The sequence below is a fragment of the Pelophylax lessonae genome (genome assembly GCF_965119305.1).
Source record: "Pelophylax lessonae genome assembly, chromosome: 3".
Classification (NCBI taxonomy): Eukaryota; Metazoa; Chordata; class Amphibia; order Anura; family Ranidae; genus Pelophylax; species Pelophylax lessonae.
The window spans coordinates 530,118,609-530,134,653 of NC_138770.1; the positions used below are offsets into that span (position 1 = coordinate 530,118,609).

Genomic DNA, 16,045 nt, shown 5'->3' on the forward strand with positions numbered 1-16,045 from the left:
TCAATTATTGTTGTGTTCAGCCAGCAAGCTGAACAAGAAAAAAAAAATATATGGGTTCCTTCATTCACGCAAGCGAGGGGTATGAAGGAATCTTTCCTGCTGAGACATTGTATTCTGACAGATAGACTCTCTGCTGCCACAATATAATGATCAGTGGCAGCAGCTGCTGATCATTAAAAGTTTCCAAACATTTTCGTTCAACAAAAGTTGATCTCTTAATCGACTTCTGTCAAACAGGGACGACCACACATGGAGTAAAATTTAGTTAGTCCCTGCTGAACTGGCCAAATTTTATTCCATCTATGGTCAGCTTTAATCCTCCTGTCCAAAGTGCAATGCTAGATGTCCCTCTTTTTGGTCCGATGTATACACTCTTATACCTTATATCTTATGCTACCAAAAGTATTATGCTGCACTAAATTTTTTATCCAACTTCTATATTACTACATTTGCTAGTTATTAAAGGAAAATTGTGGTAAAAAAAGCAGTTATGTGGTTTAGCCAATTATTTTCTGTATTTTAGATCTTTGTGATTCATGTAAGGGCTCTTTCACACGGGCGATCCGATCAGATCCGCCTGTCAGTTTTTTAGGCGGATCTGATCGGATCCTCCATGCAGCTCTATGGGGCAGCGGGTGTCAGCGGAGACACCTCCGCTGACACCTGCAGCCATCCGTATCCGATCCTGTCCGTGAAATCTGGATGGATGGAAACCCTATTTTTCCATCCGTTCAGTAATTGGATCGGATCGGATGAGAGCGGACAGGCGGTCCGCTCTCATCCGATCCCCCATAGAGGGCAGCAGGGGCTGAGACACCTCCCTCTCCGCTCTGCAAGCGGAGACGGAGCTGTCATCCGCCGGCTCAGCGGGGATCGCGGATCGATCCCCGCTGAGCAACAGGGATCCGCCTACGGAGGCGGACCGTGTGAAAGAGTCCTAACACTGTAGCAGGGGTGTGTCCTTTGCCATTATACTGTGTGCTAAAAGGTGTCCCTCTTTATCATTTCAGAAGGGTTTAGAGGTATGTGACGTCACTCCCTGCGCTGTTGCTTTGTGTCTATTGTGTAGGAGTGGTGCGATGCTTTGTTACGCATCACACACTATACAAGTTTCTTAGAAAGAGAAGTTGGGGAATCTGAAAAACAAAAAATCCTACTTACCTAGATGGCTAGAGAAAACAATGTGTGTGAATGTGCCTAGGTATTTTAGTGTAGTGAAATAAATGAATTTTAAATGTTAAATAAATTATATAAATAAAATAAGAAACACTTTTGAGCAGCTAGTCAAACAATAAAAATTGTGATAAATGCAATACAAGGGGACAACGCTCAAAAATCTCAAATAAAGAATATTAATAAACAATAATCTCAAATCCGTGTTCAACAATATGCAATGTGCTAAAAGGATAAAGTGGATGTGCTTAATATCCGATTTCATATATACAGTCCTTATAATGTGTTATAACCAGCACTTTCCAGAAAACACATTATAAGGACTGTATATTTGAAATCGGATATTATTTAGCACCAGCACTTTTTTGCACTTTTGCACTAAGGACTGTGTTATTATCTATATTATTTGCACTTGGCACTTAAAGGGATTGTCAATATTCATTATTTACCTTTTAGCACAGCCACTTTATCCTTTTCGCACTTTGCATATTGTTGAACACGGATTTGAGATTTTTGTTTATGAATATTCTTTATTTGAGATTTTTGAGCGCTGTCCCCTTGTATTGCATTACCTAGATGGCTGCAGCACCAATCCCAGCTGCAGCTGCCCCCTGCCGCCTCGAAGACCGAGAACTGAGCAATCAGACACGGCTGATTGCTCAGCTCTCAGGCCTCAGCCTGCAGAGAGCTGGTGACTGTCAGTCACCGACTTTCTGCTCTGCCCATCCGGCATTCCCTGAAGCGTTGGGCTGTGTGGGGGTAGGTGCAACCTGGCTTAGGCTCAATGAGAGGCTGAGCCAGCTGTAAGTCAAGGTTTCTTGGAAGATCCAGACTATATGGACCTGGACCGGCTCTGTGACCTCAGTCAACAGCAGGCTTTAGTCCACTGTCTGCTGAATTTGGGTCACAGGAGTGCAGAACGAAGTGCACTCCTGTGACCCACAGGAGAAATGTGGTCGAAAAGCTTCGACCATACTTCTCCTTTAAGTATAACTAAGGCAAACTTTTTTTCTAGTTTTGGATGGATTGGAAAAGGATTAGAACATATGTCAGGTTTTTATTGCTGCCTGTGCTCTCATTGGGGAGATTCTGCTTCTCTATTTGTCCTGTTTTCCATTGTCACTGTAAAAGTAAAAGAAAAACCCAAATTTCCAGTTGTCACCAGAGCAGGAATAAATGGAAAAATGTCTAATGAGGACACTTTTTCCTGTGACCCTGGTGACAACTTTGGAGAAGTTTGGAGGATTTTCACTTCCCTAATGGGAGATATATGGCAAAAAAAAAAAAAAACATGGGGCAGACTTGATGGACCACTGGGGCTTTTTTTCTGCCATTACTTTTTTATGTTTCTAACTTTAAACATAAACAAAACGGCACCCATGGTGTTCATTTTCTACCAGCGATTATCAATCAGCTGCTGCCATCAATTTTAGGTCATGCCCAAAATATTATGTGTTTGACTAGTGGCTGAACTTCCGGATCCTCTACTGACCTCACGTCTGGTTTAGGTGGATCCCAGTCTGGCTATGAGAGATGAGTGACCGCAAGGATTATATACTAACCAGGCTTTGTATAGTGGGCGCCACTTCATGGCACGCGGAAATGTGAGTTTACTGGCATATATCTGTTTATAATCTTTCTTTTAATAAACATATTGCACGATTATCGCATTATTGTTCTCTCATTTTGGGGTTATCCTGCTGGTGGCATTGGATATAAGTACAAAGAATTGAATTGAGCAATGGAAAAAACATGGACTTTATCGGCACAGGGGTATGATAAAAAGTATTAGGATTGTATACTAACCAGGCTCTGCATAGTGGGCGCCACTTCATGGCACACGGAAATGTGAGTGTACTGGCATATATCTGTTTATAATCTTTCTTTTAATAAACATAATGCACGGTTATTGCGTTATTGTTCTCTCATTTTGGGGTTATCCTGCTGGTGGCATTGGATATAAGTACAAAGAATTGAATTGAGCAATGGAAAAAACATGGACTTTATCTGCACAGGGGTATGATAAAAATAAACATTTTCTTATTGTACAGTTAAAAACAGAAACAATGCCTGTGAGGCATAAATATGCCAGCAGTTTTGTGATTGACAGTAAATATGACAAAAATACAGAAAATATAAACATATAGATAAAAATTATTATTGCATAGTTATCTGTGATGTAGTCCACATTCGAGGGATCCGTCAGAGAAGACCGGTAGGTAGAGCTGTCCTTCAAAGGGATCTGTCTGTGTGGTCATCACAGATAGTGTACATGTGATTAGTAGAATCTATTGAGCTATAACACTCTGAGCTAAAACATTCAACATGTTTCGCAAACATGCTTCATCTGGAGTTTTAAATTCATCACAAAACAATAATTACAAAGAAAGTGGATGCCAAGTACACACCAAGCTTAGGATTAAGCATCAAAGTGGCGAGGGTCCTGGTGGCCCGAAGTTATCTGGTAAGTGGCCCCCCTTATACTAGGTGGTGGAACACAATACTTAAGTGGAGCACTGTAAAATAAGAAGAGCATGTATCACTAAGGCACATGTGGTGGTAAAAAAGAAGTGGAATAGAAGATTTTTTCCTTGCATGAATTTTAATTATCTCCAGGACTTATATATTGTTTACTTATATTGTTTTTTTTTGTAATTAAGTAATTAAGTAATTATGTTTCACAATTTTCACTGGTTGCACAATTTGTTTGTTTATACATGTATTGTTTCTAAGTTTACTGAAGTGTCAAAAAGTGACACTTCATTCAAATATATGCACCGCAGCGTATTGGGTTGACGCATGGTGCCAGGAGCTTACATTTCTATTCAGCGCATCGCTGCTCACCACTGCACTGGTACGTGCACGGGGCACCTAGAATACAATTGTTTTCTATGTACCCTACAAATGAGCCTGCCTTGATCTATGCAGATCAATGCAACTCAACACAGTTGCTATGAACAAGCCCATAAACTATTTTCCCGAGTAGATGTGTCTGATGGAAAATAATCAGATCTAGAGCAGGACACGTCCTTATGGCCCGTACACATGATCCAAAAATTGGATGACAGACCATTCTTTTTTTTTTTTTTGTTTTTTGTTTTTACATGCTAATTGCATATCAAAGTTACGCAAATTCTCATATGACAGGATAAAAATTCGAAAGTGATGAATAGTGTATTTGTATTGTATTTTTGGACGACAACTGTGCTGAATAAACGAAAATCATACGATGTGGTATCGTACAAGACACATTTCCGTGCTTGTCTGATCGGATAATATCTGATGAACTGTCGTGATTGGCTCTCGAAAGCTCTGTACTAATGATCCAATTATCGTACGATCGCTTTGAAAGCGGTATTTTTCGTCTGATTTTTGGATCGTGTGTACGGGCATTAGGAAATTAGTGGGTTAATAACTCCCATGCTCAGTGTCCCCACATTATCCTATTGATCGTTTGTGCTGGCAGTTAGAGCATTGTCAGGTCCATGATCAGAACTCTGTGCTGGCTGTCGCCACATTCCTTTCGAGGAATTTACTGCGACACTTTCCAGTTATACTGAGGAAGTGGCTGCTCAAATGTTACTTCAACCGAGCAAATGTGCCCCCCCCCCCCCTCCCCAGAAGCCCTGCTTTTACTACTAGCACAAAAGACACAAGTGATCTTTTCTTACCCCCCCTTGTTCCTCCGTCCTCAGCAGGCTGGGAAATTCCTCCTGACACACAGAAGGGGGCAGGCTTCAGCATCACCTCCACACCACTACATTGTCAGGTCTGAACACTCTTATGTCATTCCACACAGGAGTCAGCTTTTTTTTTTCTAACTTCTTGAAAATGCTTCCTTATGGGGCTGAGTCTGATTGACAGCATGCAGTGGAAAGCTGAGTATATAAGTGAGTGAACTGTTCTCTATTATCCACTCTAGACAAGGCTCCCCATACGTGCAGTTGGCTGGCTCTACAAGGGAACAATACATTTTCATTTTAAGTCATTTGAAGGTCCTTTTTTTTACTTTATTTCTGCATTCCTTCTGATATTTGGATTGGGAAAAAAAACGCTTTTATGAGGCTTGTAACAAAAAGAGGTAAGCTTTCTTTGTCTTTACTTTTGTTATTATACTTAGTAGAGTTTTATCTGAAGTCTTGACTGAGATTAAATATGCACTGAGCAAATGTTGAGAGTTTTAATGGAACTTTAGTTTTACGTTTTCATGTGCTTTTGGTAAAATGAAAAAATAAAATAAAATCACATGTAGACAAATTAAAGAAGAATGGAGCAGCTTTGGATGACTTGTTAGCAGATTTGTGGTGATGCTGCTTGCTGGGACTTGTGGTCCTTTAGTTTTTTTAAATTATATAAGTTCAATGTATTGTGGAGATAAAATGTATATAAAATTATTTACATACTGTATGTAGGGCAGACCATTAAATTGGAATTATGGGTAAAATAATAAAAAAAAATAATAAAATATAATGCAGTCTGTCTCTAGCAGTTTTTGTCTTTTCTGTAACATAATTTATGACCTATTGATCCTGCCAATAGATCTGTTGATTTCCCCTTTGTTTAATGGGGTGACAACATTGGTCACTCTGCAGTGAAATCACACAACAGTGTTGTCATCGTGTAGACAGGATAGTCTTGTAGTTGTAAATGGACTTTAGGTAAAGGACATATTGAACTTTTTAAGCAGTAAAGCTGGCCATACACTTTAGTTATTTTCAATCAATTTTAACCACTTTCAAGCCACTCGGATTTTTAAATATGATCGCAAGTAATCACCAGAAGCTAAGGAATCTACCATCGACAAGTCTGATTGACCACCAGTCAAAACTAGGTCATAATTTGTCCGTTTTATTACAGTTTACTGTAAGATCTAATTAAATTGGAATCAAACGAAGAAAATTACAAAATCACAAAAACAATTGGATTTCACTGCCAAGTTCGGGGAATTATTGATCCCTGCATTCAATCAAACCTACTGTTTATGTCTTTGATTGATTTGCGATTTTTAAAAAAGAGGGATTGAATGTTGAAATTAAATTTGCAGATGTATGGTCAGCTTTACAACAATAGGTTTAGGTTTACATTACTTTTGGGGGAAAAAAATATATGGGCGAAAAAATGTATTGTTCTAAAAAACCCATGGAAAAGATATATGTTTTGTCTTAACCTCTGTAACTACCATTTTGCTGGACAGCTTGGTTTGGAGAAGTACATAAATAAAGGCAAGATAAATTAAAAAAGGGATTTCAGCTATTAAATGTTATTATTGACCACATACAGTTACCAAAAAGAAATATTGTTGGGTTTATTGGTCCTTAGAAAGCTGTACTACACAGATTTAAACCTGTTGATGTTACTACTAGAATCAGGGTTTACTGGATGTTAGAGTTGCTGCATTCTTTGACAGTTACAAAAGTTACTGGGCTCTTATAGCCCATAACTGGCCCTAAAGGGATGCAGGGGGAGACTGCTCTGTGTTCTATACTATAGCACAGTTACCAGGGAGATGCTATAGAGTCGTTTACAAAGGAAAGCATAATCTTAGCCACTTCTTGTATGTAGATTGTAAGCAGCACTTACATTGTTTTAATATTATACACTTATTGTCCATCCTCAAATGTAATTTTTCACTCAAACAATGTTGGGATCCTTTATGGACTGTTGGGTTTTTTCCAGATTCATTGTACTGGCTTAGGAATGGACACGTAATCATTAGTAAAGTCTATTTTGCTTATAGTGCAAAATTTTTTATTGACAGGATCTAACATTTTTCTTGCTTTGCGTCAGAAAGTATGTTGGCTTACTACCAGTAATGATTCAGAAAATCTCAGAAAATCTCATAGAAAGTAGTTGGTAGTGTGGACAGCCTTAGAAGGTATCAGAAATTAAGAGAAAATAGAATTTAATATTATAGATCAGCAAAATAATTCAAGAAGGTTTAAATGTTGTTACTAAACTGCTCTATTTAGATTTGGATGTCATATGTGTATTATAGAACTTTACCCCCCACCCGTGTTTTTTTTCTTTTTTTTACTTCCTCTTACCTGTGCCTGGGTATCTTTAGAACACATACACACACATGCAGTAAAGCCAGCATTGTCCTGCTGTAATCCGTCACTCCGCTGCCACACGCTGGGTCCCACGCTGCAATTTTTCTTTGCTTATGTCATTGGGAGCTGACTGTTTTATCCAGTTACTTGAAGCTGGCCCCTGATGATGCACATGCGCCATTCCGAGTCATTAGGGGGCCGTCTACAGGAACCAGGAAGAGACAGACAGCCCCCCTGAATATGTGTTATGGTGAATTGTGCTTCCGATGGCCCTGAAGCCTCCTGCAATCTGTAACATGAGTATCCCAGGAATCTTCTGGCAGCTGGAAGGAAGTCATTGTAACGGTAGTGAGGGGCCGCCTACATAAAAAAAAGGTATTTAAAAGGGGGTAAGGATTAAGATTGAGAAAATTGGGTGAAAAGGGTCCTTCACTAGGTGAAGAGGTACTCTTTAGGAAAAGAAATATTCACATGTTTATTTGTTTGTGTCTACTATTAGGCTCTTTTCACACCCCTGCCCTTCATTCCATGTAAGCAGGAGATCTGTAAACAGACCCCCTGTTGAGCTGGATCAGAGCAAGACAGCTGTCACTTTTGTGACACCCATGTCTGTTCTGACTTTATCTCTATCTCATGATGGAGGAAAAATGGACAATATCAAGGGTGGATATTCATCCTTCCTCATCACTTTTCACCCGATTCAGGTCCACAAAAAACAGAAAAGTACTGTTTGTTTTTGCGGACCTAAATAGGTTTGGATGTGGGCAGATGGACATCTGTTTACATCCACCCACCCATAGAGATACCTTGTCTTGGTCTGTATAAAAAACAGACAAACAGAATGCTTTTTTGAACCGGGTCTTAATAGACTAATGAAAATAATGCAGTTTTGCCAACAAATTGAAAATGACGGTATGATGACCCAAGCAATTTTCATGTCCCACCTCTACAGACCTACCTAGGGAGCTAAAGCTAAAACAGATTTAAGGTGTCTGCACTTAGGATATATGTCTTCTCATAGTTTTTCTACTGTTTCTAAACAATAACAGTCCAAAAGTTGTAACCTGACAACACTAGATCAACATCTTGTACAACGTCCTTCTCAAGAATTCACTGTCGGTGGAACGTGCTAAAATTTACACGGTTGTGCTAGACTTTACCAAGGCCTGTGCTTTTAGGTTGTCTGAAATCATTCTCTTTATTCAGAAGTGTATTGTATGTAGGTGATGAAATACTAATGGATTGTTTGTTTCTGAGATCAGTACCCTGGAAGGTAAAAACATATTACTTTTGGCATCCAGTAGACAAGTGGGTTTTCTGTCCATGTGAAATGTATTTGTACATTTAAAAAGGATCCCCTTTGGAATTATTTAAAGTGTATCATCTTGTTCTTATAGAATTTTATAGAGTGAAGAAAGGTCCCTGCTTGGGAACTCTCTTTATTTATACCCTGGTGACCACTCCACTGAGGATATAAGATAGGAAATTACAATTTTTCATGGTTGTCGCTGAAACAAGAGGTGAGGAAATATCTCCAGTAGAGACACCTGTTCCAATGACAAAGACAAAGCTGACCACACACTAATAGATTTTCAAAAGAACATTTCATACGAAAATTCTCTTCACTACATTGGTTGACTTGATGAAAGTCGTTCAAAATTTCTGTTAAAAATATTGCTTTTTCATTAAATTTTGAAGTGAGGTTTGCTGTTTGTGCCATCGGTCCAAGGGTTCCTTTATTATCAGTGTGCTGCATCTTTCTGTATCCAGTATGGAATGATTTTCATCCCTCTGCATTCCAATCAATGGTCATTGGATATGATAAATAATAACATCTTGTGCATATACAGCAATCCTTCAGTTATCAGAACAATATCTGAGGGCTGATGACTCCCCACAGGCCAGTGGAACCGTACCAATTGGGGTCACTCACTAATTGCATTGTTATTGATTGTTTGACATAGTTGAACCACATATTTGGTGGATACATCATCTCTGTGATGAATCTTCTAGCTGTTTGCATTTGTTTAAGAGATAGGAAGTCCTGAGGAAGCGTAAAGTTCAGTGAAACGCGTTGACCCTATTTCTCTATTTTGACCATAGACTATGCATTTTTTGCAGTGGATGATGAGGAGAATGTTTGCTGGTATCAATATGCAAGCAGTTGTATGATACATGTGGTTTTATATATTTTACTGGTAGAAATAAAAACTGTTTAACCTCTGTATTCTGTTGACTGGTAAAAATTGGTTCATGTGATATACTACTCGTGGCATATCACTATTGCCCTTAATCCAGATTTTTGGACAGAGCTATTGTGCATAGTAGAATGCAACTTGCTCAGTACTTTTTTAAAACATTACTTATTTTAAAGAAAACTTATCAGGGGTAAAAATATATAAACAGCAACACTGTGGAAAAGAGGCAGGTTAACACTTACCTGTTCAGTAAGGCCTTGTTTACACTTTTGATTAGCAGGCAGTAAAAACATGCACGTGACTGAGCCATGTTTTTACTGCTCCAAACTGCACCCCCTTAGGCTGCAAAGGCAGCAGACAGGGGTGCTTACATATTGCACCTTTGATGCTTTTTGTTTCAGTATGGCAACATTTATACCCACTGTCAAGCTCAGCTGGCAGTACCACATGCTGAATATGACCCATTCACCTGACTGGGGCCACTCCATTACCACTGCATGTGGTTGCGCCGCAGTGGTGTGGGTTTTTAGGTGTTAAAACAGGCTGTGAGGAGGTGATATTATGCCTATCAAACGCCCTTTGAAGAGCATTTCACCACAGATTGCTCTTCGGGGGCATGTGTAAACGAGCCCATAAAAGACTAACAATCTGAAGCGCACTAGCAATTCTATCGCCTCAATATTTTTGGAGATGAGGAGAGGGGTAGGTGTCCTGTAGTTCTAACACACATCCTGTTCTAGACACAGTACAGTGTGGTTATGTTAGGAAAGGAAATGTGATACTGTAGATGCAGAATCACCAGGTGAAAATAAAGGAAAAAGCCTGGAAAAAAATAAAGTTAATGTAGCCACTACAAGGACTAATAAACTGACATATATTACATTTTTCTTGGGTTTGGATACAATTAAATTACCAGAATTATTTTCAGTCTCTCAAGAACTAGTTCTGGCTGGCTCATCAGATTCTTAAAAAAAAAAAAAAGCTGGATTAATTCCTTAATGCACAAAATATAAATTGATATATTCATTTATAGGTGATAAGACCAAAGGTGTTGATCCAGGGAATATTCAATTTCCCCCTGGGGCATCAGGAAGGATTTTATTCCCCTGCTGGAGCAAACTGGACAATGCCTTAGAGTTTTTTTTTTGCCTTCCTCTGGAGCAACTGTGGGTGTAGGATTGTGTATATGGAGGTTTGATTTATTTATTTATTTTTTTCTATTGGATGAACAACATGGGCTTGTGTCTTTTAGCCCCCGTTCACACTGGGGCGACCTGTCAGGCGACCTGGTCGCCTGACAGGTCGCCGTAGGTCGCCCGCCATACAGAAGCTATGGACCCGTTCTAATAGGAGCGACACAAGTCGCTCCGACTTAGAAAAAGGGTCCGGAGCTTCTTTGGGGCGACCCGTAGTGACCTGCATAGACTTCAATGTTATGAAGTCCAATGCCGGCCGCTCCGAGGTCGCGGGGCGAGCAGGGCGCCGCGACCTATGAGGTCGCCCGGCGAAGTAGCGTCGCCCCAGTGTGAACGGGGGCTTATTTCAACCTTACTAACTATGTAACTACTATATGTAAATATATGATTTTGTAGGCCAAGATACAAGCATACCATGCATTATTGCAAATGCTTGACATAATTACCTTAGGTCTCATGTACATTAGGGTCCTTTCACACGAGCGGTGCGCTCTGTGAACTCCGTTTTTCTCAGCGGGGGATAGATCCGCCGATCCCTGCTGAGCAGGAGGATGAGAGCTCCGTCTCCGCTTACTATGCAGAGACAGAGCTGTCAGAGCCCTGCTCTTCTCTATGGGAGATCGGATGAAAACGGAACGCCTGTCCATTTTCATTCGATCCTATCCGATTGGATCTTCCAGACGGATGGAAAATGGGGTTTCCATCCGTCTGGATTTCAGGGACAGGTTGGATAGCAGCGGGTGTCAGCGGACATGTCTCCGCTGACATCCGCTGCTCCATAAAGTTACATGGAGCATCCGATCAGGTCCGCCTGCAAAAATGACAGGTGGACCGGATCGGAAAGCCTGTGTGAAAGGGGCCTAAGTGTTGTTTTCCTGCTTTTGGGGTGCATTTGAAATGTGCACTAAGCAAAGGCCAGCAGATTCCAATTTAATTCAATAGTGTGGTGTGGATGGCAATTCTGAGGCTATGTTTGCCCTGATGTGTTTTTTTTTTTGGACCCTGCAGGTCCTATTGGGATGCATCGAAGGCAAAGTAGTTCAAGGGCAACGTTTTTGCAATGCTTTGCATTCAGCTGTAAGCACTATTTTCAAATGTGTATATATGGCAGTGTTTGACAGCAACAGCCATCTATCTACTCCAGTCCTAATACTGATTTACTTTAGCAAAAAATACAACTACCACTGACGATGGGATAGTTCACAAATTATGTGAAAATGAATTAAAATAAAGAAAATGATAACGCAGATGAACATTTAATTACTAAAGAGAATTTATTTTGATCCTTTGGTATGCAACTTTCCCTTATATAATGAGGAATAAACTATAGTGTGTGTTTCTGTAATATGAGTATACATATTTTTCAGCCAACATGATTACATCTTAATACAAACAGCCTGGCACACAATCACAGAGTACACATGTTGAATTATAACAAAGAAAACCACTTAACATAGCACAACAGCCAAACCAGCTCCAAAATCAGATCTAAAATAAATTTCCTACAACAGCAGAGGCCAGCAAAGGTTGTCCACTGCTGTGTTGTTAGGTATCCAAATACTGTTTCTATTTTGTACTCTCCTTGGTTATTATCTGTTCAACAAACATTATAATCTAAAATCATGAAAACACAAATTACACCTTTTTGTTTGCATATATAACAATTACTTAAGACGTAAAGACTAAAGGCCAGTCTACCCATAAGAGATATTTTTATTTTGGTAAACACCTGACCAGTAAACCCCAAAAACAGTTTCTTATGTATCTCAGTGATTCTGTTGGTGAGATCTCTGCATATGAATTCCAGGGTCTGCACACTTACTGCGCCCATTGAAAGGGGTTCCCACAGTGACTGCAGGATTTTGTATATGGTCAGCATTATGGGAATGCAACAGAGGATGATGTACCAAGCTTAGGAGGGCAAGTACACTACAAGCTCCTGGGTGGACAAACAGAGTTAGGCCCCTTTCACACGGGCTTTCCAATTAGGTGCGCCTGTCAGTAGTGATGAGCCGAGCACTCCCTGTTCGGTTGGCACTGAACATCTCAAACAGGGGAAATGTTCTTGCGAACATGCAAACTCCATTAAAGTCCATGGGACACAATGTTTCTAGCCTGCTGCAGCAATACTGACATTTCTAAAGGAAAAAATGTCATTTAAACTTGCCAGCTTCTTTTTTTTTTTTCTATTTTTCGGGCGGACGGGCAACTGATCATCGGGGGACACTATTTTTTTATTTTTTAATAAAAGAATTTTCCAAAACTGGCTTTTGTCTTTATTTTTTTTGTACACTTTTTTAGTGAATAGGTAAGGGTACAATGTAACCGATATCCATTCACATGGGGGGGCGGGATCTGGGGGTCCCCTTGTTAAAGGGGGCTTCCAAATTCTGATAAGCCTCCCCTCCACAGCAGACCCCCACAACCACAGCCCAGGGTTGTGGGGAAGAGACCCCTGTCCCCATCAACATGGGGCAAGGTGCTTTGCCCCAAAGCACCCCCCCATGTTGAGGGCATGCGGCCTGCTATGGTTAAGGAGGGGGGTGCTCGCTCACCCCCACCCCCATCCTGGCCAGCCAGGCTGTGTGCTCGGATAAGGGTCTGGTATGGATTTTAGGGGGAACCCCACACCATTTTTTTTTTAATTTGGGCGTGTTTTTTTCAGCAATACTGCCATAAATTGAAGTGTATATATATATATATATATATATATATATATATATATATATATATATATATATATATATATATATTATATATATATATAAATAACTTTATGGTATACACTGCACTATCTGATCTCAACAGACTGTAAAAAGCAAAAATCTCTCTCCCTGCTAGCTGTATTATTAATTATAAATTTCCACTTATAAATCACCCACTGGCCAAGGGATTCGAGCCCACAACCATCACAATTGCAGGCCTGGTATTCTACCAGCTACACCACCGTCAAGTACGCTTAGGTTGAGCACACTTTCCCTGCCTAGCTAACTAACTCCTATTTCACCCTACACACAGTGGATGAGATAAAAGTTAGGCCCTTTTCACACACAGAGTCACGTCAGGCAGACTCCCTTTTTCTCAGCGGGGGATCGATCCCCCGCTGAGCATGCGGTTGACACCTGTGTCTCCATGCTGTGTGCGGAGACACAGTTGTCAGTATCCCTCTGTTCTCTATGGGGGAATTGGATGGGAACAGACCGTCTGTCCGTTCTCATCCGATCCCATCTGATCCAATCCACTTGGCAGATGGAAAATAGGGTTTCCATCCATGCAGATTTGACGGATCGGATGTCAGCGGACATGTCTCCGCTGACATCTGATGCCCCATAGGGAAGCATGGGGCGTCCATTCAGATCTGCCAAAAAAACTGACAGGTGGATCTGAACGGTTCGCCTGTGTGAAAGGGGCCTTAGGGAGAGTGTGTTCAGCTTAAGGTGGCATAGGTGGTAGAATACCAGGCTTGCAACGAGAGAGCTGTGAGTTCATTTCCCCCAGCCAGTGATTTATTTATTGGAATTCAGAGGTCAGAGTCCATGATAATGCGGGAACTCGAAGTTCCCACGAAGAAGCACATTTGTTTGTCATTCGACGAATGAGCGAACAGCCAATGTTCGAGTCGAACGTACGTTCAACTCGAACTTGAAGCTCATCCCTACCTGTCAGTTTTTTCAGGTGGACCTGATCAGATGCTCCATGCACCCCCTTGGAGCAGTGGATGTCAGTGTTGACATCTCCGCTGACATCCGCTGCTATCCGATACAAACCTATCTGTGAAATCTAGACGGATAGAAACCCTATTTTCCATCCGTCTGGAGGATCGGATTGGATGAAAACTGACAGGCAGTCCATTTCATCCGATCTCCCATAGAGGAAAGCAGGGATCTGACAGGTCAGTCTCTGCAAAGTAAGCGGAGACAGACCTGTCATCCGCCTGCTTAGCGGGGTCAGCGGATCAATCTCCGCTGAGCAAAACAGAGTCCGCCGAGGTGAAAGTACCCTTAGGAATTACAGTAGGTAGATTGAAATGTTGAAGAACCCAAGACATTCACCAAACAAGAAGCTGACTCAGCCCTCCATGCTCTACCTATACCCAAATATAAATGTTGTAATTGCCCTTTGATTTCTGTTTGGATATGACAAGAACTGAGTCAGACTGTGTTTTGTGTCTGTCCCAGATAACAGATCAGAAGGGATACTGAATGCAGGTATCCAACAGCAGCAGGGGTGACCAGTTCAGTGTAACTGTACTTAGACATCTGAAACCACACTGTGTATGATTTAAAATGTATTAATAATGAAAGAAAACCTATCCAACACCAGCAAACAGAATACACAACTAAAGTGAAGCTATAAATGAACCATAAACCAGGTGACAAAATACCTAACTAGCAACCTAACTATACTGCAATATTTACAACCAAAGGAGAAACACAGAATAACAGGGTAAAACCAGAGGTGCAAGGAATAGTTAGGCAGGGGGAATTAGGACTGGGATCAGAAACAAGAGGAGAGGGGAGAGGTAGCAGGGTACAGGATCATGGTAGGAATTTAGGATCAGGAAAAGTCAACAAGCAGGTATCTGGCTAATAGGCAAAACACTGTAGCAGAGATTAAAATCAAGGGAGGAGTTACAGTATATATACCTTCCCAGCTTTAGGTAGAGTCTAATTACTGGGATCTGCTGGCTGCTGGGGGACATAGGACTGTGTCCTTCAGCTCTGGGAACCGCAGCGCCTTCCGCAAGTGATGCAGGTTCTGACATAGATCCTGGACCTCAATTTTACATTTATATCAACGGTCAGGTTAGGAAGGTCTTGTGAAGTAAAGGTGCCCTATTTTTCAGATACTGTTAGCAAAAATATTTAACTTGTTTAATGTTTAGTAAAGGAGTCTAACTATATCCACAGCTTTCCACATTACTGCCATTGGGCTAAGTATCTCATCCCTTTCCGACACCAAACTGTCAGTAGCAGATCCTTTAGGTCCTGCAAGTTGTGAGGTGGGGCCTCCATGGATCAGACTTGTTTTTTTCAGCACATCTGACAGATGCATGATTGGATTGAGATCTGGGGAATTTGGAGGCCAAGTCAACAACTTAAACCTGTTGTTGTACTCTTCAAACCATTCTGGAAATCATCAGAACACGCAATCGTCTTCTGTTGCTTCATAGTATAGTTCTGATGTTCACATACCCACTGTAGGTGCTTCTGGCTGTGGACAAAGGTCAGCATGGACACCCTGACAGGTCTTTGGCTACACAGCCCCATACACCAGAAACTGCAGTGCACTGTGTGTCGGACACCTTTCCATCGGAAGCAACAATACTTTTTTTTTTTCTAGCAATTTGAGCTACAGAAGCTCTACTATTAAATTAGACTATATGGGCCTTTCTTCACTTCTCACGTGCAATAATGAACTTTGGTCG

General features: G+C 40.9%; 1 protein-coding gene across 1 annotated transcript in view; it reads left to right on the forward strand.

The window, feature by feature from the left end:
- The first annotated feature begins 4,945 nt into the window (after positions 1–4,945).
- Positions 4,946–16,045, forward strand: part of THBS2 (thrombospondin 2) — a 165,885-nt gene continuing 154,785 nt past the window's right edge. Inside the window, exon 1 of the mRNA XM_082251223.1 lies at positions 4,946–5,254. Within this exon, the coding sequence (XP_082107349.1) occupies positions 5,233–5,254 (22 nt within the window). The 5' untranslated portion in view covers positions 4,946–5,232. The remainder of the gene's footprint in view (positions 5,255–16,045) is intronic.